The 26,521-nt window shown below is 56.0% G+C and overlaps 2 protein-coding genes across 2 annotated transcripts; both read right to left on the reverse strand.

Annotated features, from left to right (window-relative positions):
• On the reverse strand, positions 1-2,586 carry LOC117644915 (RNA-binding protein squid-like). The gene has a single exon (XM_034384634.1). It carries the CDS (start codon positions 2,429-2,431, stop codon positions 1,601-1,603), a length of 831 nt encoding a protein of 276 aa, XP_034240525.1. The 5' UTR covers positions 2,432-2,586; the 3' UTR covers positions 1-1,600.
• Positions 2,587-13,125: 10,539 nt separating this feature from the next.
• On the reverse strand, positions 13,126-20,353 carry LOC117644336 (alpha-tocopherol transfer protein-like). The gene is made up of 7 exons (XM_034383697.1): positions 20,283-20,353; positions 17,358-17,514; positions 16,958-17,123; positions 14,605-14,875; positions 13,929-14,039; positions 13,648-13,753; positions 13,126-13,335 (listed from the first exon to the last, which is right to left on the reverse strand). The coding sequence occupies exons 2-7, from the start codon at positions 17,512-17,514 to the stop codon at positions 13,181-13,183; spliced, it is 966 nt and encodes a 321-aa protein (XP_034239588.1). The 5' UTR covers positions 20,283-20,353; the 3' UTR covers positions 13,126-13,180.
• Positions 20,354-26,521: the final 6,168 nt, after the last annotated feature.

The following is a 26,521-nucleotide window of genomic DNA, read 5'->3' on the forward strand; positions in this document are numbered from 1 at the left end:
TCCAATCCCATAAATTTATTATATCCAGAAAAAGTAACATTCAAGACAAAGTGGAAAAATATCACAATACATGAAATTTTGTAGAGGTTTGGTTTTGAGATTCAACTACACAGAAATTAGACCCTGTGATGATTTGTGGTTCCACAATGCAAAATAAATCAGGATGGTGGCAACTCCTTAAACAATAAAATGCAAAGCTATGTAACAATAACAAATAAGTCAAAGTTCAAATAAATTTTGAAATGAAACAAGCAATGTCTTTGCAAAGTAACAAAATTTCTTAACATGCAATGACTAAGGTACAAACAAAGTTATTTTTCAATCAAAATAGTGATGTTTGGAACATAAACCACATTTCTGTGTAATTTGAAGAACTTACTGTTCCATTGACTAGCAAAGTCTGAAGTCTCAAAAACTAAAATTAGATAACTATTCATGCATGGTTCTAAATAATGTTTTGTTTTCACACAGACAGATTTCATTACTGAATCCAAAGCTAAGAGCAGTAATTACTTAAGTTAAGTAATCAGTCTTCCATCACATTTGAAAGTGAAGAACTTACATAAAATACTGTAGCGCATAAATGGTTTTGTTCAAGTTCTACCAACAAAATGAAATACTTCCAATAATTTCAAGGAGAGATTCTGCTAAGTTTCCTCCTGATAGCACTGAGGAAAAGTTGTCTTGTTTAAAGCATATCAATCACAAAGTAACATCACACCACAAACAGACATGCCAAATTCCACTAATGGCACAAAAATGAGGAAGGCATGCAGTGTGGGAAACTTGTATTCAGCATAGCAAGCAATGCACTCTTCCTTTTTAAAGCTCAAAACACACATCAAACAAGTGCAGTGGTGCACACAACTGCACAATTATCCGTCAAAACGATATTTAGTAATGGCAACATCCAAATAATCACATTTTGACATCACTGTTTCCCTTCACAGCAACATAGCAGTCTTGGATTGAAAATGAATCAACACTTACTCAAAATGTAAATACAATACGAGTCAAAACAGCAAATGATGTAAAAACATTGAAAAATAAATGAACAAGTGAAATACATGTGATCATCTCCAAATCAATCTTATATCAGAGATCAATATTACTGAAGCATCATTCCCTTTAAGATGGCATGTAAACCATTAAGTTCTGAACAACATGAGATGACAAGATAGTAACACAGAAATTTATGACATGAAAAATGTTAAGCTGCTTCACTCTCACAGAATTTACACAAATGGTTATTAACATTCAATGCTCAGTTAAAGATTATGTTTAAGTCCTAACATAGATATTCAAACAGAAAACAAAAATTAATGGCAGTTGTTCAAAAGCATTACTTCTGCATTTCTATAATAAATATAGACATGCCCCAAGAAGTCATAATATGAAGACAGTAAGAGATAAATAATTGTATCAAATATAAATCTCATAATGCAACACAAATCTTGCTAACAACTAGATACACCTACATTAAAATTAACAAAGAGCTCCAATCACGTTATTCAACCCCAAAATGAAAAAAAAAGAAAGAAAACTTCTGCTCTATATAAAAAATATAGAGCATATGAAATATGCTTAAACAGTAAAGATGTTAGTAGGGTTGGTGTCTAGAAAACTGACGATTGCGGGGCTTCCCATTGCCATTGCCGCCATAACCACCTTGGCTGTCATAGCTATAGCCATCATAGGCGTAATTTCCATAGTCATAACTATTGCCATAGTTGCTGTAGCCATAGCCGTCATAGCCACCATAGCCCTGTCCGTAACCCTGTCCATAGCCGTTCCTTTGTCCGCCGCCTCGACCACCCTCAGCATTTGCACGCACTTTCTTCACATCCACCTCCTTGCCGTTAATGAATTGCTTCGGAGTCTTAAGCAGATTGAACATGGGATCTTTCGACTCAAATGTGATGAAGCAGAAACCTTTCCGTTGATTCTTCATCTTGTCGAAGGGGGCCTGGAATTCCACAATGTTTCCGTACTGCGAGAAGTAGCCCTTGATGTCGTCGTCTGAGATTTCAGGCGTGAGCCCGCCCACGTAGATCTTGCCGTGCTGTGCCTTTTTGGAGACCCTCTTGGGGTCCACTTTGCGCTTCTGGATGTAGTGGTCCCCGGCGGCCAGCAGCTTGTCGATGGTCTTGGGGTTGTTGAAGACGATGAAGGCGAAGCCCCGCGACTGCCCAGTGTACTGGTCGATCTTGACCGTGACGCTCTCGATCTCGCCGAACTTGCCGAAGTACTCCTTGAGCTCGCGGTCCGTAGTCTCCCTGCTCAGGCCCCCGACGAACAGTTTCTTCTCGTCGTCCTTGCCGGGGATGCCGGCTGTCCCGGCTGTCCCCCGCTGGCTCTGGCCGCTCTGGTTACCTTCTCCGGAGCCGCCGCCGCTGCCGCCGCCCGCGCTGAAGTCCTGGTAGTAATCCATGTCCAAATCGGAATGGAAGGACTGCAACTTGGATCTTGATCTGGGCGTTGGTGGTGGAAACAAAGTTGACAGCACAGACAAGCCCTAGCCTACCAAGCTGGCATTCGCACAATCCACTTTTAGTCAAAAACAAATGCCAGTTCGGAATGGCGCCCCCTTGTTGTTATGCAGTGCTGCCAGCCCCGGCGCGCCGCACTGCGGGCCTCGTCCTCTGCAAGGGGCAGTATCCACTCGCACACCCTCGCCTTCTGCGACGGACTGAAATGACATCTTGATTTTTAACAGAAGTCTTCAAAACCAGTGCCGCGAAGCCTCCCCAGTCGGCACGTCAAGTCCTCCACTGGAGTTGTACTTTCGGTTGGTGACACTGATGCTCGCACCGCGGGTCTTCTAAACGACCGTTCGCAACAAACAATTTGGGGTAAAAAGGGTGCCTATCTCGGATACATAGGATACATTTCCCAAAAAAATATTATTAGAAACACTCAACACAATCCTGAACTATTCAAAGACGTTCTTCAAACCGAGGTCGTTTATGCCACTGACTCATTTTCTCGGCTGCTTAGCAACGGGACTCGTCTGCTACTACAATGTCGGAACGGAGGGGCGAGAGACTAAATCAAGCTGCCCAAGAGTTTAACTTTGAAATAAAAAGCGTCTATCCATATCTATCCTGTTTCTATCAACGCGTGTGCTAGCCTACAAGTCGAGGCACAAAATTGGTCAATGCGGTTCCCTTGCTTGTGGCATTCCCTCGGGCTGACATGGCCGTGCGCGTCCTGTACGTGCATCCGTGGTTTCTGCACCACTGCAAGCTTCCGGCATAATTTTCGGCCCAATTTCCTGACGGCTACTCGCACCTTCCTTCAAAGATTCCTGAGCTCTCGGTCCGCTCGCCGGGTAGGCAACCCTTCGGCCGCCTCCCCTTCTAGCTCGTTGTTACTACTGTTTTTCTCGAACCGCGTCCGAAACAGGGGCGCCGGAAGTGAGGTGCAGGGTGGGCAGGCTGCCCCCCCTGGAATTTGGCAGGGGGGGCATCGCCCCCCCTGGACTTTGGTGGGAAGCTGCGAAAATCGAGCCTAGGGTCAGTTGGAGCAATTATAGGACACGGGGTAAAAATGGGACAGCATATTCCAAGGGGTACCCGACTCAAGATAATCATTGCGCGTCTAGTTGGTAACCAGTGAAATAATCAACATCATCCAATGAAATGACAATCATACTATACTTGCGGGGATTCAATCACTTTTGACAATTTTTGCGAGACCACTGCTCCAACTATCAGCGGTCAAAGCCTTCCCGAGGCGGGGCATGAAAGAGTAGGGTCTTTAGGATAGTAAGGCGTCGAGGGAGGCCTTTGACCGCAACTAAATTGGATGCAGTGACCGCTCAAAGTCAGCGAAAACGATGATTTTTTGAAATTCTTTCACTTTTTGACCATTTTTGCGAGACCACTGCTCCTAAACTATCAGCGGTCAAAGCCTTCCCGAGGCGGGGCCTGAAAGAGTAGGGTCTTAAGAATAGTAAGGCGTCGAGGGAGGCCTTTGACCGCAACTAAATTGGATGCAGTGACAGTTCAAAGTCAGCAAAAACGGTGATTTTCTGAAATTCATTCACTTTTTGACCATTTTTGCGAGACCACTGCTCCCAAACTATCAGCGGTCAAAGCCTTCCCGAGGCGGGGCATGAAAGAGTAGGGTCTTTAGAATAGTAAGGCGTCGAGGGAGGCCTTTGACCGCAAATAAATTGGATGCAGTGACCGCTCAAAGTCAGCAAAAACGATGATTTTCTGAAATTCATTCACTTTTTGACCATTTTTGCGAGACCACTGCTCCTAAACTATCAGCGGTCAAAGCCTTCCCGAGGCGGTGCATGAAGGAGTAGGGTCTTTTTAAGCACCTTTTTTGGTGGGGGAGGGGGGTAATTAGGAACGTAGGATTTAAAATTGTTTGCCCCCCCCTGAGGAAATACACTTCCGGCGCCCCTGGTCCGAAAACTGCTTAGGGTGTATCGGCCTTGGCGCACTGTCAATCGTTGACGTGCGGGAGCCCGCAAAGGCCGCGCGTGGATGCTGCGCCGCGAGAGGCATCGCGGCTCGCCCCTTCCGTATTCCGTAACGTCGTTATTGCCTGATTCCCGGTGGTGGTTCCGGGCGGCCGGGGCACTCGGCTTGGCTGGGGCGGGCCGCGCTAAGCTGGTTAGCCTGGTTAGTGGTTCCGGCCCCGTCTAACTAAGCAGGGCAGGCTGGCCCAAGGGCTGGTCCATATCCGATAAATGCATCCACACCTTCCTCGTGTATCGTCAGATTGCAGCAACTCCGTCGCGCCCCCGGGAGATTTCGGGGCGTCGCCGGAGAAAACGAGGGACTTCCCTCGCACTGCATTCCTGGACGCCCGAACGCGACAAGTCATTGATAGGAACCTGCAGTCTGGTCGCGGCCCTGGCAGTGTCGCTCCAACGGACGTCCCCGCGAGTGGGCGGACTTCGCGCCTCGCCCGCGGGGAATGACAGCGGCGGCGTCGGAAACCATTTTGCACTGGAGTGTCCGAGCCTTTCAAGCCAAGCCCAGCCGAGCCTGCCGGTGGCTGGCCGGATAGTCTCTGGACGCGCCGGACGCTGGACCCACCAATCTTCCAGTCCATCACTCCGGAAACTGCTGGAGGCGGCCTGAGTCCCACCTGCAGGCCGATTCCGCACAGTGGGCCAGAAGACCGACGGAGGCGGACAAAACTCTAGACGCGTTTTGAGCTCCAGAGTCGCTAAATGGGACTCGAACCGAAGGTGTGACCCCGCCAATGGACTCCTCGTTCGGAGAGCAATCCAATGGTGGGGTCACTCGTTCGGTTCGAGTCCCATTTAGCGACCCCGGAGCTCAAAACGCGTCTAGATTGTCCGCCCCCTCCGGTCTTCTGGCCCACTGTTCCGCACAAGTGTTTCTGCCTTTCTCGCACTCATGGGGCGTTCCGCAGGGGTGCGAGGGAGTCAGTGGAGCCCGCACCCACGCCTGCCTGGGCCGCCGAGGCTCTCACTCTAGCGCGGTCGCATCGGCGCACTCAATTGTATTTCCGCGCTCCGCGAACAGAGAACAGAGAACGGAGCGCCGTGCGTAAACGAGTGTACGGGTGTACACACCACGGGCGACGCTAGCGCTGCGCTGCGCCGCTGCGGCCGGCGGGCCGCGTCCGAACTACGCTCGAGCACTCGCTGTCCTCGTCGCCTCCTGCCCGGCCGCTGCGAGAGCGAGAGAGACAACGCACGGTTGTTGCGCCTCTTGTTTCCCTTCCCAGCTCTTAGCGCCCCTTAGACAGATCCATGTTCGACCTTGTTGCTCCGAGCGCTGCTCTCCAAGTTCGCGAGCTTCTAGAAAGCACTGAAAATAATGTCATGGCGATCAAAATGATAGGAATTTGTGCGATTTCTGTTGTTTGAACCCGTTTCGTGATTATCTGTCGCATTGCTGACAATTTGGAATATTTTTGAACTTTATGAAGTGGCAATTTGGTGTTTACTGTTCGAGTTTTGCGGTGTCGCGATTTGGCTCGGGAAATGGGACTAAACTTTCGGTAGTTGACTTCTTTTCAGCTCATTCATCTCATGGGTAAGTTTCCATTGGGGCCCCGAGGACGGGTACTCAAGTGAATAATGGTACAATAATTTGGGACATGCGCACATGCGTAAAGACACAGTTGGAGCTGCAGTGGTCTATTCTTTTATCGGTGTGTCATCCTGCGGTCTTGTGCCAGTCTTGCCCCGACGCGAGCTGAAAGGCCGTCTGTCCGTCCGTCCCGTCTGTCCCTGGGTTTGTTTTCAATCTTTAGTGAGGTTAGCTGCTGCGGCTGGCAGCGCAAATCTGTCGCGAGCGAAGCTGGACGTTTCGTGGCGTTCAAGATGACCTTTCTCACTACTGGTTGCAGCAGCAGGTACCCGGTATTCAGTTGTAAACAGATGACAGAAATACCTTTGTGACATCCAACTTTCATGGAAGGCTTAACCTTTTCTTCCTCTCCTTGAGGAAGGTTAATATTATGTGAAGTGCCTTTGTGTTGTTTTCCCCACTTACATATTTCATGCTTTCTAGGGAAATAATATATTTATTGCAATTGACATCATTTTAATTGGTATAACCCATTACAATGCACCCTTCTGTCCTGTTGAATATGTTGTTTTTGACAGTTCAGGTGGCAACTTACCTTGTTTTCTTAATTATTATTATTTTTTAAATTTTATTTGTTTGCCAATAGGTCCTTACAGTTTGCTTTGCTGAGAAGAATATGTTTCTTGGCTGTAACCTTTTTAAAAAATCTGGTTTATAAAATTCTGTCATATTTATGAGTAGTGCAAAAGTCATTGTTCTGACAATTTTGCACTTCAAATGATTTCATTTCTTTTACCCATAGCGGCCAAGTTAATGTTTGTAGAGTTCCATCAATGATTTTCCTTCATTAATTACTGGTCATGACAACAGTATTAATAAAAGAGGAAGTGTTATCTGTCATCTAAGATTTATCACAGGCACCTCCTGGTTTGTTACTCTCTCTACTAAAGCTGCCTTTTCACAAAGCTAGTCTATGTCATGCCTTGATGGGCCAAATTAACAAATGTTAAATCTTTGTTTCAGATTCGTGTAGATAGGTGTTGGAATGGCTGAATTCTTCCACAACAATGATGGGTGAGTCCCTCTCTTATACTCGATTCCCTCAATGTGTCACACTCATTGAAAGTGAATTCAGACAGTGCATGGAAAGTGCATTGCCAAATGTACCTGCTGCCTTCCTGAACACTAGTTTTATTAGTGGTTCCAAGCAATTTCGTGGAGATGAGGTCCTTCAGAGGCCTCTGTGTCTCGTGAAAATGTTTTTCAGACTCAAGTATTTGTTGCACCCAGAATTTTCTGGTGTTTCATGCTTTGCTAACAAGGAGCTCTGTGAGTTTGCATTCACTTATTATTATTTATGCACAAAGATAAATTTATGTATTGTGCTCCTACTGCTGCATGTCTAGAACAGTCCCGACTACTATTTATACTCAGACTCAAGTGTCTCCATCCAAGTTTAATGTAGCACTGTATGGATAGGTAACCAGCTTGTCCCCTTCACTGGATGCACTAGACACAGCTGACTGGGTTTCATTATCAGCCCGGAGAAATGTTCTTTGTCCCACAAAACAGTTTATCTGAAAGTCGTCGTTCAATCTGTGCACATTTGCTGCAGATTTGCACTCTGTGTCTGTAATGCGTGCACTTCGTGCTGCATTGCGTCAGGATTGACTCTGCTGTTGAATTGTGTCCCCATTGAGTCCTCCGCCGAACCAAAGGACCAAAGGGCCGTAGTGCCTGGAGTCTGCACAGGCAAAGCAGCCACTGCCACAGGCCGGGGGTTTACACCGCGCAGGCGATACCCCTCGCCGCAAGGGCCGGGCCGCGGGGTAGCGCCGGCACGCGTCATATGTATCAGAGGCGTCTTTGCGCTTCGTTTGGCCGGGTGCCGGGTCGATACACAATCCGGCCGGTGCGGCCCGGGCCGCTGTCCTTAGGCCTGTGGGCCGTGGTGGGCCAACAGGCCTACCGCCAGCCTACCGCCAGCCTACCGCATGCAGGCGGCAGAGCAGAGCCAGCAGAGCCAGCAGAGCCCACCCGTCGCGGCGGGGCGGCGCGGCGCGGGGGATGGCAGGGGCGGGTTGGTTGGGGTTAGGCCCACCAGGCCCACCCGGTCGTCGCCCGGACCGACAGGACAGGACCGACACTGCCACGGCACTGCACCGGCTCTGCCGCGCCCTTTCGGCTTTCAGGCTTTCTGCGTTCTGCTTTGGCGCCAAGTTCTTGACCTCGGCGCGTACCTCTGCCCGCCCTGCCTGGCCCTGCGCGCGCGAGGTCAACGAGGGCACGAGGGGCGGCAGGAAAATGGGTCGGCCTGTCCCGGGTTCGAATACCGCCGCCGGCCTGCGCCATTTTGTTGTTTTTGTTGTTGGTGCTTTTTCGCCCGCGGCTGACGAGCCCTTGTTGTCGCGTGCTGACTCGGGGCTGACTGGCCTGGACTCTGGACGCGACGGTTGTTGCGCGGTGGCGGCGGCGGCTAGGGCGGTAATCGATAGGGGTATGATAGGTCGCCTACCTGTAGGGGTCGCGGGGGTAGCAGGCGCCGGCACCCCTAGGCACCCCTAGGCACCCCTTTCCCCGTCCACGAGTGCGCGAAGCGCGAAGCACGTCCCGTGATGACAAAACAATGACGGGGTTCGCGTTTCACCCCCTCCCCTTTCCAGTGCGGTGCCGTGCGTGCGTTTGGCCGCCCGTTTGGCCGGACCGCCTGCTGATGCAAATAATCGCCGAAATGACGGCGTGCTTGATTTTCATGGTAATGAATGTGTGTCGGTCGCCCTGTCTGCGTCGCTCGCATGCGGGCCTCCGCGAGTGCGACAGAGAGAGACAGAGAGAGAGAGAGAGAGAGTCCTCGGGGCGCGTAGGAGGCCGGAGGGTCGGGGCGCCAGTTGGCACGGGGTTGTTTGCAGTGGCGTGTCACTGCGTGTCACTGCGTGTCGCGGGGGCGGCGGCCGGCCGTGCGCGCTGGGTCGGCAATATGACTCGAGATGGCCACAGGCACCACAGGCAGCCCCGTGCCGCGGCATCGCCTCGTCTGTCTCTCTCGCACCCCTGCGAGACGCGCCGTGGGTGCGAGAGAGACAGACGAGGCGACAGGGCGAGGCGTATCGGAGCGGCATTGAGCCGCGGTCGGCCGCCTTGGGGGCGGGGCGCTGGAGCAGGGACCTTGAACCGCGCCGCGTCCCCGCGCCCAACTCACGTTTTCGCCCTGCGCACATCGAACCTCGCCCAGGGGCAGGCACCCTCGCTCTGTCTCCCTCGCGCTCGCGAGACGGTCCGCAGGGGTGCGAGAGAGACAGCGACGCGGCCAAGTGTGACCCGGCCTTGCATTGCACTCCTGGCGCACGCACGTGTTTTGTGCACGGCCAGCTGGCCGCCGCACAGTGGGCCAGAAGACCAGCGGAGGCGGCCAAAATTCTGGACGCGTTTCGAGCTCCAGAGTCGCTAAATGGGACTCGAACCGAACGTGTGACCCCACCAATGGATTCCTCGTTCGGAGAGCTATCCGTTGGTGAGGTCACTCGTTCAGTTCGAGCCCCACTTAGCGACTCTGGAGCTCGAAACGCGTCCAGAGCTTTGGCCGCCTCCGCCGGTCTTCGGCCCACTGTGCGCCGAGGAGAGGGGGCAGGCTGCCCGCTGCGCCCGCTGCGCCCGCTCGGCCGTGCCGGTGAAAGGTTTGGTTCTGAATCGCTTCGCCGACTGGCTCGGCGCGGCTTGGCTTCCGTCCGAGTCTCCTTCTCGGCCTGCCCGGGACTGCCCGGGACTTGCCCGGGACTTGCCGGAGTGCGGTGTCGATGTGCGCGCCGATGTGTGTCAGAGTGTCAAGACGGCCAGTGAGGCCAGCGAGGCCATGAACCCCCTCTTGAAGGGCGTCTGGACCAGGTAGTAGTCGCAGCCCACTGCACTGTCAAACTATTTTTCGGCGGCCGCGGCGCAGAGTAGGCCGCGCTCGCAACAGGTGGCACTGCAGTCGCTGCAGTCGTCATGTCATATTCGCTTGTTTACATTGGTGCGCCGCGCTGCCGCGGCGGCCCGCGCGGGGAGTCGAACCCGGGGCCGCGGCGTCGTCGTCCACCAGGGGGTTATGTCGGCCGGGGCTGCCCGCGGGATGTTGCGTTTCTCTTACGCGGATCCCCCGAGCGAGCGCGGCCGCGGGTCGGTTCGAGCCGCGTGCTGGCGGGGCGGCGGGGCCCGGCTATCGAAGACCTGGCTGCCCGGCCTGCCTGGCTGCCGGGGGAGCCGAGCCGGACAATGACTCTGGCGGTTGTTTTCCTTCTGGGGCGTATCGCGTCGCCGCACTGCCAGGCCCGCCAGGTCGGACTCAAGGCCCGCCGCGGCCCACGCTATCTCGGCGACGAACTGGCTTCGCGCGGCGCGGGTTCGAGTCCCGCCCGCAGCCGTCTTCTGGCCGACTTTTCGAAGCTCACCTGTCTGGAAAAAAGCGTCCTTTGCACTTTCTCTGCGCGTGGGTGTCGTCCTGTCATCGCTCTGTCTGTCTCTGCGGCACTCATGAGGCACTTTGGAAGGGTGCGAGCGAGACAGAGCGAACCTCAAAGGTATACCCGGTAGGTACTGTTGCCCTGCCTGCCGCCGTGTTAGTTGCTCTGTCTCCTTCGCACTCATGGAGCGTCCCTTCGAGGTGCGAGAGAGACAAGAGCGACGAAAACGACTCGGGCCTGCCCCAATGGGGTGAGTGCGGGGGCGAGGGGGCCACAGCCACACCGTGTCGCCTCCGCCCTGCCTCCCTCTCTCTCCCACCCGGAGGGTGGCGCCTCCCCTCTGTCCCTCTCTCTCCCTCTCGGTCCGGACTAGCCGCGGTACGGCGGTACGGCACAGGGAGATCGCACTGGTCGCCTCAGTGGTCGATATGCGCACCCCCCCGCCCTGTGTCTCCCTTGTGCCTCCGGCCTCCCTTCGGCCTCCCTTCGGCGTCCCTTCGGCGTCCCTTCGGCGTCCCTTCGGCGTCCCTTCGGCGTCCCTTCGGCGTCCCTTCGGCGTCCCTTCGGCGTCCCTTCGGCGTCCCTTCGGCGTCCCTTCGGCGTCCCTTCGGCGTCCCTTCGGCGTCCCTTCGGCGTCCCTTCGGCGTCCCTTCGGCTTCCCTTCGGCGTCCCTTCGGCGTCCCTTCGGCGTCCCTTCGGCGTCCCTTCGGCGTCCCTTCGGCGTCCCTTCGGCGTCCCTTCGGCGTCCCTTCGGCCTCCCTCCGGCCTCCCTCCGGCCTCCCTCCGGCCTCCCTCCGGCCTCCCTCCGGCCTCCCTTCGGCCTCCCTTCGGCCTCCCTTCCACCCTCCCTTCGGCTACCTCCACCCTGCCGGTCGGAAATGAGCTGAAAATGGAAGTGGGTGCGTTGTTTGCGGGGCAAGGGCCGCAAGGGCTGCGGGGGCGCGCTGCGCTAAGGTGGGGCTGTCCGCGTTGTCCGCGCTGTCCCCCTCTCTGATTGGCCAAGACGGCCTCGTCACGCGCCGGCCCCCTTTACAGCGGACTGTCCCCTCTCGGTTCCCTTTCGGCCCCCCGGCGACCTCCCCCCCCCCCTCCCCCCGGATGCTGGGACTCCCTTTAAAGGACGCCCATACTGCGGGCGTGAATGTTTGATAGGCGCCCCACATACGAGCCACCCACTGGCCGGGCCCTGACGGGGCCCTGGCGCGCACGTGAGGGTAGTTAGCCCCCCACCCCGCCCCGCTTCGCCCTCGGGTCGTCAAAGGCTGTGATTAGGTATGGGATTACTCTAAGACGCGGCGTCAGGCGCCAGACCCGTCCTCCGTGGTGCCCCCCGTGGCCGCGGTGCGGCGCCGGCCTTGGAGCCCCGCCTGGAGTCCGGGTGCTGGACCGCTGGACGCGCTGGGCCATCCTGGACCTCGTCCTGGACGGACCGCGGCGAACCGCGCGCTTTCTCTGACACCAGGAAGTGGCGGCCCAGGCCGGGGCCGAAGCCAGGGCCCAAGCCAGGCTGCAGACTGACCGCGCGCACCGCGCGCCGCACCGGGAGCTCTGTCTCTCTCGCACCCGCACGGCCCGCACGGCGCGCCCCCTGAGTGCGAGCGAGACGGCGCGATAGCAGAGGAGGGGAGGGGGCCGGCTCGTGCTCTATCTCGATTCCGCATGCGGAACGCCGTGCTGCCATGCTGCCGTGCTCCGTCCATGTTTTATGAAATTCATTCTGTCGTCGGCTTACACGCGGCCTAGGCCTGGCGGGGCGGGGCGGGGCGGGGCGGGGCGGGGCGGGGCGGGGCGGGGCGGGGCGGGGCGTTCTGCCAATGCCCGCTCGCATCGGCGACACTTGGGGTCATGAACCACCTGCACGCCGAGAAGCGGTCAAAACCCTTTCCTCTGCCGAGTGATTCCGATTCCGCGTGATTGGCTGTCTTTCTCACACTCCCGCACAGTGGGCCAGAAGACCGGTGGAGGCGGCCGAAACTCCAGACGCGTTTTCAGCTATGAGTCGCTAAGCAGGACTCGAACCGAACGTGTGGCCCCACCAATGGATTCCTCGCTCGGAGAGCAATCTATTGGTGGGGTCACACGTTCGGTTCGAGTCCCATTTAGCGACTCTGGAGCTCAAAGCGCGATCGGCGTTTTGGCCGCCTCCACCGGCCTTCTGGGCCACTGCGCCCCGCGGCGCGCCCCGCGAGTGCGCCAGAGACAGTTCCGCGTCTCGTCACGGCCGCGCCAGCCGGAATGCCCCGCCGACATCCTCGTTCGTATTGGTATTCGGCGGCCGCGAACCGCAATGTTTGGCCGCAGGACGCAGTGCAGGCCCGCGCCGGTCACTTCCGGGAAGCGGCGGCAAATTTGAAACGACGCGCCGTTTAACGGCGTAGTAAAGCTGTTCGAGGAAGCGGCGCGAGGATAGAGAGAGAGGGAGAGCGGCGCCCGCCGGGTAGGCAACCCTTCGGACGCTCGCGCGCGCTGTGCTGCCGGCCGCTCCTGCTCTCGCTGCCTTTCTCACTCCGTTTCTTTCTCTGCGTCTTTCTTTTTTGTTGTTGCTGTTTTTGTTTCGCTCCTGGTAACGACGACGCTGTCTCCGGCGCAGCGGGAATTCAAATCAGGCAAGCGGATTTGACGCTATCCGTCCGGGGGTGAATTGAGAGACAAGACCGCCGTTTTGTAACAAGAGATATTTTATTTTGTGCGTGGAAAAGGGGAAAACAAGGTTGGCTAGTCGACGGTGAGCTGCCTGAAGGAGCCCTGGCAGCCGAAGATCTCCTCGGCCAGGGCGCTCTTGTCGCCGACGCGCTTGGACTCGTCGCTCTTGACGCCCTCCTGGGCCAGGAACCAGCCTCGGTACGCCTCGATCTTCTGCCGCCACTTGTCTGCAAGTTTCCGCGTTCGAACACCCCGTCATTATTATTTTTTTTTGCCGAGCGCTGCTGCACAGTGGGCCAGAAGAACGACGCAGGCGGCCGAAACTCTAGACGCGTTTTGAGCTCCAGAGTCGCTAAGCAGGACTCGAATCGAACATGTGACCCCACCAATGGATTCCTCGTTCGGAGCGCAATCCATTGGTGGGGTCACACGTTCGGTTCGAGTCCCATTTAGCGACACTGGAGCTCAAAACGCTTCTAGAGTTTTGGCCGCCTCCACCGGTCTTCTGGCCCGCTGTGCGCGCTGTGCGCCGTACCTACCGCTGAGCTCCTTGAGGGAGGCCTCGTCGCCGCCGTAGTCCCGGGGCAGCATGGCCTTGGGCACGTGCTCGTAGAAGCTGTCCAGGCCGGGCGGGTGGATGATGACCTGCAGGGCAACAGTAACTTCGGAGTATAATTAAATTTAGCCCGAGTCGCAGCGCGCGGGGGCGGGCAGGGCCTCGGCCAGGGCCGTGTCAAGGTCAAAGTCCTCCTGGGGCTTGACCTCGTCGTCGGCGTGCCCGCCTTGGGATCCTTTTCGTTGTCCGCGGTGCGCCACTCACCCTGTCCTGGATCTTCTTCTTGAGGAAAGGCTTGATGAGGCTCTCGATGGTGCTCATGTAGGAGGGCGCGTTGATGACGTGGATCTGGTGGATGCGCGCCGGGTACGCCGCCTGGAACGGACGACAGAAACGAAAGTTTGCACCGCCAGCTTGCTGTATTCTGCGTGTCGAACCCGGGGCAAGTCCCTGACCACGCGGGTCGCATGGCTTTACTGCCGACGTGGGTTCAAACACCGGCGGCGGCCAAGGGGGTGGTTTTTTTCTTCTTTCTCTCTCGCTCTGCCGCTTGATTGCGCAAGGGAGAGGGCTGCGGCGCTGCCGCCGTGTTATTACGGGCCGCTGTTACGTGATTACAGGACAGGCTGTCGGGCTGCCTGCAGAGGACAGGGAGGAGCCTGGCGTCTCTGTGGAGCCTGGCTGGCCTGGCTCGCCTGGCTAGCTGGTGACAAGCTGCCTGATTGACCCAGCACGGCTCGGCCCGCACAGTGGGCCAGAAGACCGGTGGAGGTGGTCAAAACTCTAGACGCGTTTTGAGCTCCAGAGGCGCTAAACAGGACTCGAACCGACCGTGTGACCCCACCAATGGATTCCTCCTTCGGAGAGCAATCCATTTGTGGGGTCACTCGTTCGGTTCGAGTCCTGTTCAGCGACTCTGCAGCGCAAAACGCGTACTGACCAGCGAGCAGGCGAAGAAGTTCCTGACGAAGGGCAGCGTGGCGGTGAGCTTGGCCATGTGGGTGCCCGTGTTGTGCTGCAAGTCCAGCACGCACACCTCGCCGGCGCACAGGTCCTCGCGGAACTTGATGTCCATGGTCATGCTGAGGCGCCGGTACAGGTCCTCGAAGCTGAAGTCGGCCATGTCGCCGCCGTAGGACTCGGGCGGCGCGTACGCGTGGATGTGGACGCGGTGCAGGTCCTTGGTCAGCTTGGGCAGCGTGGCCACGTAGCTGTAAGCAGGGCAGAGACGTTCCATGTCATGGAGACAAGCCACACTCTGAAAATTGGAAAGTGGGTGAAATATCACCGCCCCCCTCGGTGGGCGCGGCAAGCGCAGCAAGTCGGCTCGCACCGTGTTTCACGAATTGACAAGGCGGTGATGAATGCCTCCCCCCCTCCTATCCGCACTTGAACTGGCGCGTCGCGTGCTGCCCTGCCGGTGCCGCCAACACTGCGGCCCGGAAGCGAGGCTCATTCATAATCGAAAGAAAGGCGTCCGTCGGGAAGGGTGTCCCCGCCCCGCCCTGGCCGTGACGGGGTGCTCCCCGACGCACAGTGGCGGTCGAAATGCCGGACGCGTTTTCATCTCCAGAGTCGCTAAACGGGGCTGGAACCGAACGTGTGACCCACCAATGGATTCCTCGTTCGGAGAGCAATCCATTGGTGGGGTCACACGTTCGGTTCGAGTCCCATTCAGCGACTCTGGAGCTCAAAACGCGTCTAGAGTTTTGGCCGCCTCCACCGGTCTTCCGGCACATGCGACGGGGTGCTCCCCGACGGCCTTGCAGCCCTCGCGGCGCGAAGGTCGCGAAGCAGGTCGAGGGGAAGGCCAGCGTTTGCGCGCCGCTTCCGCGCTGGCCGCGTGAATAATTGGCGCCGTCGGCCGCCCTGCCCCGCCCTTGAAACCGGAAGTGGGTGACTGGCAGAAGAAAGGCACTTCCGGTGGCGTTCTAATCATGCCTTTATGGCGGGACGGTGTTCGTGCGCGCGAATCTGCCGCGCGCCGTGCGGCTGTAAAGTATCGAGCGAGGCAAGCGAGTGGCGGATGCGGCACCCAACGTGTCTCCCCGCCGATGCGACTACAACCGAGCGTGTGACCCCACCAATGGATTGCTCTCCGAACGAGGAATCCATTGGTGGGGTCACACGTTCGGTTCGAGACCCATTTAGCGACTCTGGAGCTCAAAACGCGTGTGGAGTTTTGGCCGCCTCCACCGGCCTTCTAGCCCACTGTGTGTCCACTCCTTTGTGGGCACCGCGCCGTCGCCGTCTCACAGGGCTTTACTCTGTCCGTCAGTGATGCTATTGCACGGACGGAGGCGGGGCGGCGCGGGGCGGGGCGTCGCGAGCAAACGGACCGTGCACCACAAGGCACTGTTGCCAACGCCGAAAAGAAGGCAGGGCGTGTTGAATGGCTCGCCCCGTTGGCGTCCGTTGGCCGGCCTGGCGGCGGCCTAACCTGTCTGTCCCCGTTTCGGCGAGCGCCTGTGGAGTCGCGGTAGGCAACCGGTGCTGAGCGGCGCGCGGACGCGCTGCGGGCGGCGTGCCTGCCGGGCGGCCGTCCGCGACAGCCGTGCCAGCAGCCCGCTTGTCTACTTGGCAGTACGCGATTTGGGTTTGCCCGAAGGGGTGGGGGTCGCTGTTCACTACGTTGGCCGGGTCCTCCCGGTGGGGCCCGGCCCGCGGTGGGGCCCGTGGTGGGGGCGGGCCGAGGTGCAGCCCGCTCAGCGCCGCCAGTTTTTCCCGTGGCCGCGGTTTTCCCGCGCCGCGTCGCGTTGCCGTGCTTGGCGACGACAGCCCTCGGCGCCTCTCTGTTTTTGTCTCGAAGCCGAATTTCTGATGGAGCCGCTCTGTCTTGTCCTCCTCGAGCGGCGCAAGGCGAGCAAAGCGAACGGGGACAAACCGAAAAGGAACCCCCTTGACCCAGTTCGGCGCCGCTCGGCTGAGCGCGATGCTCGGTCTGCCCGGCGCAAGCAGGAACTTCCGGCTTGCGTCGCTGTGTCCGGCAGAGCGGCGCTGGCTGCCTGTGGGGCGCATCTGAACTGCCAACTACCTTCTCGGCGCTGCACAGTGGGCCAGAGGACCGGCGGAGGCGGACAAAACTCCAGACGCGGTTTGAGCTGCAGAGTCGCTAAGCAGGCCTCGACCTGAACGTGTGACCCCACCAATGGATTCCTCGTTCGGAGAGCAATCCATTGGTGGGGGTCACACGTTCGGTTCGAGTCCCATTCAGCGATTCTGGAGCTCAAAACGCGTCCAGAGTTTTGTCCGCCTACACCGGTCTTCTGGCCCACTGTGCGCTTGCCACTCACGTGAAGTCGAAGGTGCGCTTGAAGGCGGCCGACTCCGAGTCCCGGTCCGCGAAGATGCCCGGCGCCTCGGAGCGCACCGTGAAGTAGCAGTCCAGGCCGCGCTTGGCGCGCTCCAGCGAGTTCTTGGAGCACACCAGGTAGCGCTCCAGCCAGGCGTCGTCCTCGTCTGCGGGGGAAGAACGACAACGGGGCTTTTATTTCGCCGCCCACACTGTTCAAAAAAAAAATCTTGGGAATTCCCGTAGGGAAAAAAAATTGAAAAAAATTAGCAGCTCTTTAAAGTTTTAATTTTTGATGAGATTCCGGTAGGTATAGTACAAGAAAAAGAGTGTACCTCGGGAAAATTCGTTGGATTTTCCAAACGGGATTGTCTGGTGTTTTTCTGACAGTGTACACGCACCTGTGAGGTCGGGCAGGTGCGGCTCGTCGCGCAGCCACTGCCGCAGCTGCAGGGCGTCGCGCTTGACGCTGGCCGCGTCCGTCTCCACGCCCGCGTAGACGCGCTGCTCCTCGTCCGGGGTCGCCGCCGTCCAGATCTCGGGGCCCATCTTGGCCATCTGGGGGAGGGAGGCATTACGGAAACGTGAAAAATGGTCCAAGTGGCGTGGCCGGGCCGGGCCGGCCTGGCGCACAGTGGGCCAGAAGACCGGTGGAGGCGGCCAAAATTCTAGACGCGTTTTGAGCTCCAGAGTCGCTAAATGGGACTCGAACCGAACGTGTGACCCCACCAGTGGATTCCTCGTCTGGAAAGCAATCCATTGGTGGGGTCACACGTTCGGTTCGAGTCCCATTCAGCGACTCTGGAGCTCAAAGTGCGTCTAGAGTTTTGGCCGCCTCCACCGGTCTTCTGGCCCACTGTGCGGCGGCCTCATTGCAGGGGTGTCAGGGCCTCCACCGCGTTGCCGCCGCGCCGCCGCGTGCTGCCGGGCCAAGGCCGTGGAGCCGTGCCGTGGTTGCCATGGCGACGGCTAGCCTTAATGACGTTTGACGCTGGAGGGGGCAGGGCAGGGGCAGGGCCGGGGCAGGGCCAGGCCACCACGGGGTGCGAAGGACCCGAAGGACCCCAAGGGCTGGCTCTATCTGATGAGGCGCTAGGTGCAGGGCTAACTGCTGTTGGGGCAGTTTGCATTGTCGCGGTGCACTTAGCCGGGCCGGTAGGTGGCGAGGTGCCCGCTCATTGATTGACGGCTTAGCAGTGTAGCGCAACAACTCCCGGTGCAATGACCCCCCCAGTGTGGGGTGCGTCCAGCCAGGCTCGCTGGCATCGGAGATCGTTAGCAGGGCCGATGGACTCGAATGACAGACCGCGCCACTGTAACCACTGTGCACTGTGGGCGCCTCGCTCTGTCTCTCTCGCACTCGCTGCAGGGCCGGGCGGCCTGGCGGCGGCGCCACGGCGCGCGATCTGGTTCGCCTACCGGAACACCCTTATTTCCCCCAAGTGTGCCACCGCGCCCTTGGCGCCCAGCGCCGCCTCGCTCTGTCTCTCTCGCACCCGCAGCGGGGCGCCGGGGCCGGGCGGGCCGCTGCGAGTGCGACAGAGACAGTCGACCACTTGCATTTCCATGGATTGTGGGTCAGAGCGACAACGAGGGCGTCTTCTCCTGAGATTGTATCGCCAATCGGCGGCCTGCTATCTGCGCGTCAACCTCCGGCAACAACAACAACAACAACAAGATTTCATTGCTCACCGGGCGTCGAGGCGTCAGCGCTTTCAATTTCCCATTTTGTTTTTGTTTCCGCCGGTCCAGCCCGCCGATCGCACCGCGCCAGGAAATGAGGTAAAACGAAAAAAAAAGTTTGGTTTGCCGGGATTTGAACCGGGGACCTCGCCGTGACTCCGTCCCGGTGCGCTGCTTGGCACAGCCAGCCGGCGTGTGCCGAGGGGCCCGAGGGGAGCCAAGCGCGACGCCACACAGTGCAGCGACCTGTAATTGCCATTTTTGAGAAGGCGCCCGCTTCGCACGTTGCACCCACACTGTAAACATTCCGACGCGCTTTGCCGAATTTTTTCGAAACGAATGTGTTTGCATCACCGACGCGAAAGCCTCTCTCTGCACTGTGAAAATTTGAGTCGTTACTTGATGACAATTTCAAGGCTAATTTTCCTTACAAGTGTCAAAGTGATGAAAATGTCATCCACGTTTTTGTCATAAAGTGACAACAAATTTTCACAGTGTGAGTGATTTGACGATGACACCGATCGTGCGCCATTCAGACAGGGGCCGTTCCCCAAATTGGGCACCCGAAGCGTCCACTCCGCGAAACGCAATCCGAAAGTCTTCTCGCGGCACCGCTCGGGGAGTCATCGATATCTCTCTTCCTCCTCGTCTTCGGCGCCGTCTTCGGCGATCGGTCCTATCACGCCGATTGGAGCCCCCAAGACCCCGCGCCCGCTGTTGCCATTGCGTCCTCGGCAGTCAGTCGACGGGGAAAGGCTGCCACTTTTTTAGGAGAGAGAGACAGACAGACAGACAGACAGAGAGCGCAAACAGAGCGGTAGATTTAAGGGACAGTTGGCCTATAGCGTTTTTAAGGGACACAAAAAATCAACCTATTTTTTTTTTTTTCAAAAATAACAAGTACATGAAAATGATAAAAGAGGTATAAAATTGTTCCCATAAACAATTAATTTGTCAATTAAATGCAATTCCAAAGCTAATTTTCCTTGCCAAAGTTTCATCATAACCTCGTTGATGACAGTACTATCACACCCGAGCGAATGATTGAATTTTAAAAATGGAATTAAAAGCGAATGCCGTCCACGAAAAAAGAAAAGTCGGGAGTGCAGCAGAGAGCGGCAGGGAGGCGGACGGGACGACCCTCTAAGTGGGACCAACAAAAGTAATTGGCGGCTGCAACAGTGTGCCGAACGTTCGGCCGGTCAATATCCTACGGCCTGGCTGGCTGGCTGGCTGGCCGCCCGGCTGGCCTCTCCGTCTCGCTGTTTGCCTCGGTGTTGACTCGACACCGACAGCCTCATCAATGATGGAGGCGCCCAAGTTTGTCGTCCCGGATAAACACAACGAGTGGCGTTCTCTGCGTGCGGCGCGTGCGCCCACTGCGAGTCGTTTTCTCTGTCTCCCTCGCACCTGGACGGGTGGAGGCGGCCGAAACTCTAGACGCGTTTTGAGCTGCAGAGTCGCTAAATGGGACTCGAACCGAACGGGTGACCCCACCAATGGATTGCTCTCCGAACGAGGAATCCATTGGTGGGGTCACACGTTCGGTCCGAGGCCCATTTAGCGACTCTGGAGCTCAAAACGCGTCTAGAGTTTTGGCCGCCTCCACCGGTCTTCCGGCCCACTGTGAGTCAGCCACCTACCTCGTCGAGTTCCACTGCTGTCTGTCCGGAGCACGGGGCTGACGCGTAGGGCTGGGCGGCGCGGACGCTCTGGAGGCTCTGGTGGTTCTGGAGGCTCCGGAGGTACCCGTCGGCGCTCGCCAGGTACCCCCGGCCCGAACCTACCCGAACACGCCGCCGAACCTGCCCGAACGCCGACCACTCCGCGGGTGCCTGCCAGCCTGCCTGCAGCGGTACCCGGGGGCGGGGGGCGGGGGGCGGCGGGGAAAAAGAGGATGCATTTTGTGGGAGGCTGAGGCCGCATTGTCTAGCTCCGCGGCATGCCATGCCCCGGGGCGTTCTGAGACAACCTAGGCAAAGACAAAGGCGGCTCCGTTTCCAGTTTGGAGCTCTCTGGACACAGAAAAGAAGAGCACGCCGGGAATCTGGCCGTGCCTGGGTGTACTCCAAGAAAAGTGCGTCGGATCGGCGAATTTTGAACCGAATCGGACACGAGGTCCCCGCTGGCTGCTCCGCGAAAGCCGTTTCGCGGGCCTGGCCCACATTGCGGCGCGGCGCTCTCCAGCCCCGCGAGCCCCGCCAAGCCCCGCAAGGGCAAGCCCGGCAAGCCCGGAGGCGAGGCCCGCCGTTTACTGTCTCGCTAAGCTGCTCGTCTGAATGGCGGTCGCGGTCTCAGTGGGCCGGAGGACCGGTGGAGGCGGTCTAAACCCCGGACGCGTTTTGAGCTCAGAGTCGCTAAACAGGCCTCGAACCGAACGTGTGACCCCACCAATGGATTTCTCTCCGAACGAGGAATCCATTGGTGGGGTCACACGTTCGGTTCGAGGCCTGCTTAGCGACTCCGCAGCTCAAAACGCGTCTTGACTTTTGGCCGCCTCCACTGGCCCACTGTGCGCTGCAGTCCGTCAAGGCCCGGGCCTTCTCGGCCGCCCTAGCGGGCCCAGTTTGGGCGCCTTCGGTACAGTTAGAAGTACGGTGCCGGCGGCCGGGCTGTCCCAGCGCCTTGTGGGTGGCGAGGCCGTGGCCGCGTCTTGGCCGGGCCGCTCTAGGCGTCACGAGTCGCACCGACTTGGAGCACCGTGTGCACGCGCAGTTTTTGTTGTTGTTGTTGTTGGAACGGATGCAAACCAATGGCGCCGCCGTTGTCTCTGTGCGCTTCAAGAGATGATGACTCATCCGCTAGCGCCTCTCGCCGTCTCTCTTTCTCTTGACGGCGCTCTCTCTCCTCTCTCTCTCTCTCCCCTCCCCCTCTCTCTCTCTCTCTCCCTCTCTCTCCTCTCTCTCTCTCTCTCTCCTCTCTCTCTCTCTCTCTCCTCTCTCTCTCTCTCTCTCTCTCTCTTTCTCTGCCCCCCGAGGCGTTCGCTGCTCCTCTGCCGGCGCGGACCAAAGCTGGGATGCGCCCTCCCGGAATGGGGACGGTCACGATTTTTCCGCGATTCCCCCTTTTTTTTGCGCACTCTTTGTTGTTGTTGTTGTTGTTGTTGTTGTTGTCGTCCATATCTTCACGGGAGTGTCTTGCCGTCGCTGTGCCATTTGTCGCAAGTGAGAGTTGCAGTGTAGCGACGCGGCCGGTCCAATGGGGCGGAAACGAGCCCGTCTCGATTTTAGTGACGTTTTTAATTTGCTACGCTGGGATGTCGGTACTTCATCACGTTTGCTTTCCCTGTGTCGTCCTCGGCAGAGTCCGTCTGCACGTTTTTCTTTTTTTTCGGCGGCCGTTCCCGAGGGTGGCCACGGCGTACGCATAGTGGGCCGGAAGACCGGAGGAGGCGGACAAAACTCTAGATGCGTTTTGAGCTCCAGAGTCGCTAAACAGGTCTCGAACCGAACGTGTGACCCCACCAATGGATTCCTCGTCCGGAGAGCAGTCCGTTGGTGGGGTCACACGTTCGCTTCGAGTCCCATTCAGCGACTCTGGAGCTCAAAACGCGTCTGGAGTTTTGGCCGCCTCCACCGGTCTTCTGGCCCACTGTGGCACGGCCCGTGTGCCTTACTGGCCTGCAAGCCCGCCGCCGGAACCCCCGCCCCGCCCCGGCGTGGCCAAGCAGTGCGCGGAGCACGCGGAGCACGCGAAGCGGGGCTCTCATGCGCGCCGCGCCGCCGTGTCGTCGCTACACTGCCAGACTGTTAAACCGTGTTTGGCATGGCCGTTTCTCAGCCACCGACGCGCCCGGACGAAGCTGGCGGCTGAACCGGTGACAAATAAGTGGAAATGACGGCAAAAACTGCCCCCGATGCACCAATGTCGAAAGGGTTGCCAGCCCCAGCCTGTCGCCTCCTCGAGCGAGTCCTCGAGGCAAAGCTCAGTGCCAGGCTGGCGGTGCCTGCAGCCGTATCGAGACGCCGAAGACGCGGCCCTCTAGGACTTCCATTTTAAAAGAAAAGGAAGCCCCCCGCAAAATGATGAGTAAAGTGTCCTGGCCGCCTCGCAAAGAAGCCGCGGGCCAGCTCGTGCGCCCGGGTAGTTATTTAGCACGCGGACAAAGGCGGCGCGTCCAGAAGGCGCCGTCGGACGGACACACAGTGGGCCAGAGGACCGGTGGAGGCGGCCTAAACTCCAGACGCGTTCTGAGCTCCAGAGTCGCTAAGCAGGACTCGAACCGAACGTGTGGCCCCACCAATGGATTCCTCGTTCGGAGAGCAATCCATTGGTGGGGTCACACGTTCGGTTCGAGTCCCATTTAGCGACTCTGGAGCTCAAAACGCGTCTGGAGTTTAGGCCGCCTCCACCGGTCCTCTGGCAAATCCACGGTGGGACCGCCTGGGCGGCAACCTTCTTACCCCAGTTCTCATTAAGATAGAGAGGGTGCACGTTCTGCATGGACGCCCCCGACGAAAAAAAAAGAGCGAATGAAGTTTTTAATTGTTAATGAAGAAGAAGAGTTGCTTTCAAATTCAACTCGGCCCGCAATTGAGGGCATCATCGCGCCAAAACGGGAATCGAGTGTGTGTGCGTGCGTGCGTGTGTGTGTGTGTGTGTGTGTGTGTGTGTGGTGTGTGTGTGTGTGAGTGAGTGAGTGAGTGAGTGTGAGAGTGTGTGCGAGCGATACTGCGCCCTGCACTGCCCGCGGCACTTGCAATTATGAATGTCCGTCCATCCGCCGCGCCCTGCCGCGCCCTGCCGCGCCCTGCCGCGTAGTGCGAGATGGTAATTGGCTGAGCGATAGCGAAGCCCATGCCGTGTTTGGGCGCACCAAAAAGTGACTGGTCGTGAGTCTGTCTGTCCGTCTGTGAGTCTGTAGCGTACACGCTCACGTTTCTCAGCAACTACAACACCAATTGTTCCCAAATTTCGCATTGAACATCTCCAAAGTGTCCCACAGGGGGAGTTTATCTTAGATCAACAATTATCATCGTTTGAAATATTCAAAACATCGTTTTGAACTAGGTTATTAGCGTTGTTTGGTTGGTAGCAGTGTGTGGCTTACCAATTTCTCATACCGGCTGCCGCGCTTCCAAGCCGTCTGCAAGACAGGACGGTACTTATGCAAATAAACAAACTGAAGAGCAAAGGGGCTCTCAAATAGGTTCTGAGTTAGTTTTTTAACATTCTAGAATGATTAAAACCCTTCCGGAGTGTCAACAGAGGAAAATACGAAAACTGAAAGTGAGAATGGTTTGCGTGTTTCGTGCCCCTCTCCCCCCTCCCTCGTCACAGGGGAATCTTCCTGCAGGTCAGTGCACTGTGAGTGTAGTTGTGGACTGAAAATAGAATGTTTTCTTTGCCTGTTACTTTGTGTGTATCAACTGATTTTATTTTCTCTGATACCATCCTTATTTTTAAATTTATTTTTAAATTTCATAGAAAATCAAATTAGGTGAATGCATGAATAACTTCTGTTGAAATTAGAAGACAAGTTACATGTCTTTGTTTGACTCGGGAAATGACATCCTATTTTAATGCTGCAACCTAACATAAATATTCTTGTACTAGCATCTATTGATTAAAAGAATCCACATATGGATGTGTATTTTTAATGCTAATAAATTTTGAATTGATATTGGATTCAATGAGACGATTCAGATTGTGAGCGGTGAGTGACTTGGTAATTGGATTTAATGAGACGATTCTTTTCACTTCACCAAAGTTTGTGTCCGATAACTGGAACTTAGTATTGGTAATAGTTTAAATGTGGCTCTCCGAACAAAAGCCCAATGCCTAATGTTAATCCTGTACTGTCATCTTTTACTCCAAAGATAAACTACCACAAGACATGAATAAGATAATGGCGTATTGAGCAAAAAGTGGCCTCTGCATTGGACTTCATGAGACAATTCACTGAATTTGACAAAACTTGGTCTCCGTCTTATGCTTCAGATCAGCCTGCCCTAAACTGATTCACTTAATAAAACCTATGATTACATATTCCAGTCTATATTGTTTAATTCACTGGTTTAAAATGAAAGAATGACAAAAGGCTACTCAAATATAACTAATAAATTAGTAAATTCATTAGTTTGAAGAAACAGATATATCGAGTAGTGACTCAAGCAGACGATTAGCCAATTAAGCGATTCAATGGAATGTTACTCGACTGAGGAATCGCATTGGTTTCGCATTAGGGTGACGACATGGGGTGATCCATGAACCCAGACCCATACTCTATCCGTTATTAATCAATTCAATATCAATATTTTTCAATTGAATCTCACATTAATTCTTGCAGTTTTTGGAGTGCCAATCATGAAAATCACTTTCATTTCTACTCCAGACTTATAGTTTCATCTCAAATTAGCTCATTTTTGACCAAACTTTTCAGGTCGAGTTTTATATTGTTTCCTGCAGTCTTGGGTGTGCTGAACTCAAAAATGACTTCCAAATTTTTCCCAGATTCACACTTTACCTAATTCTGACCAAATTTTGACCAAAATTTTTGAGTTGAGTTTGATGTTGATCTCAGTAGTTTTTTGTGTCCTGATAACGAAAATCACTTCCATTTCGACTCCAGACTTATATTTTCATCCCAAATTAGGTCATTTTGGACCAAAATTTTCAAGTCGAGTTTTATATTGTTTCCTGCAGTTTCTGGTGTGCTGAACTCAAAAATGACTTCCAAATTTTTCCCAGACTCGCGCTTTACCCAATTTTGACCAAATTTGGACCAAAATTTTTGAATTGAGTTTGATGTTGATCTCAGTAGTTTTTTGTGTCCTGATAACGAAAATCACTTCCATTTCGACTCCAGACTTATATTTTCATCCCAAATTAGGTCATTTTGGACCAAAATCTTCAAGTCGAGTTTTATATTGTTTCCTGCAGTTTTTGGTGTGCTGAACTCAAAAATGACTTCCAAATTTTTCCCAGACTCATGCTTTACCTAATTTTGACCAAATTTGGACCAAAATTTTTGAATCGAGTTTGACGTTGATCCTAACAGCTTTTTGCGTGCTGAAAACGAAAATCACTTCCATTTATACCCGAGACCTACATTTCACTCAGAGCCCATAAGTTGCTCATTTCGTCCAGTTAAGCAAAGTCCGAAGTGCAGAAACTAATTCGCATCGCTCAGCCACACTACGCGCCCACAGTAAACGGCGCGTACCCCTAGTTAATAAAGTGTGGCCGACCCCACTCCACTGCTAGCCGTTTTCGAAGTGAGCCGGGACGTTCTGGCCGCTGCACAGTGGGCCAGAGGACCGCTGGAGGCGGACAAAACTCCAGCCGCGTTTTGAGCTCCTGAGTCGCTAAATGGGACTCGAACAGAACGTGTGACCCCACCAATGGATTGCTCTCCGAACGAGGAGTCCATTGGTGGGGTCACACGATCGGTTCGAGTCCCATTTAGCGACTCAGGAGCTCAAAACGCGTCCTGAGTTTTGGCCGCCTTCACCGGTCTTCTGGCCCACTGTGCGCTGCCGCGCGGAAAGCTCTATGAAAACAATTGCCTCGCGTCCAAACGGCCCAGCCGGCGCGGCTCCGTGGCAGGAAAGCCCGGGCGAGTTTCCCGCCTGTTGCTCTCTGCCCGGAAAGTGTGAAAGCTGCGAAGCTGCGGCATGCGAGTCGATGGCTCTATGGCGGCCCATGGCGGCCCATGGGGCAGCAAGGCGGCCGTAAGCGCGCAGTAACGTTGCAGTAACAGTAACCTCTAATGGCTGTTTTCTCTCTGTTCCCAGGTGAGTGCCGTGTCCCTGTCGCGAGGCTGTCGCGTGTCGCTGGGATGCTGGGCCACCACCGCCTCCTGCAGGAGGTCAATTCTCAACCCACTTTTTTTCGCAAAGTTTTGACGCACACCTGATTGATTGTGGAGTTGTTTCGGCGC

The sequence above is a fragment of the Thrips palmi genome, unplaced genomic scaffold (genome assembly GCF_012932325.1).
Source record: "Thrips palmi isolate BJ-2018 unplaced genomic scaffold, TpBJ-2018v1 HiC_scaffold_18, whole genome shotgun sequence".
NCBI lineage: Eukaryota > Metazoa > Arthropoda > Insecta > Thysanoptera > Thripidae > Thrips > Thrips palmi.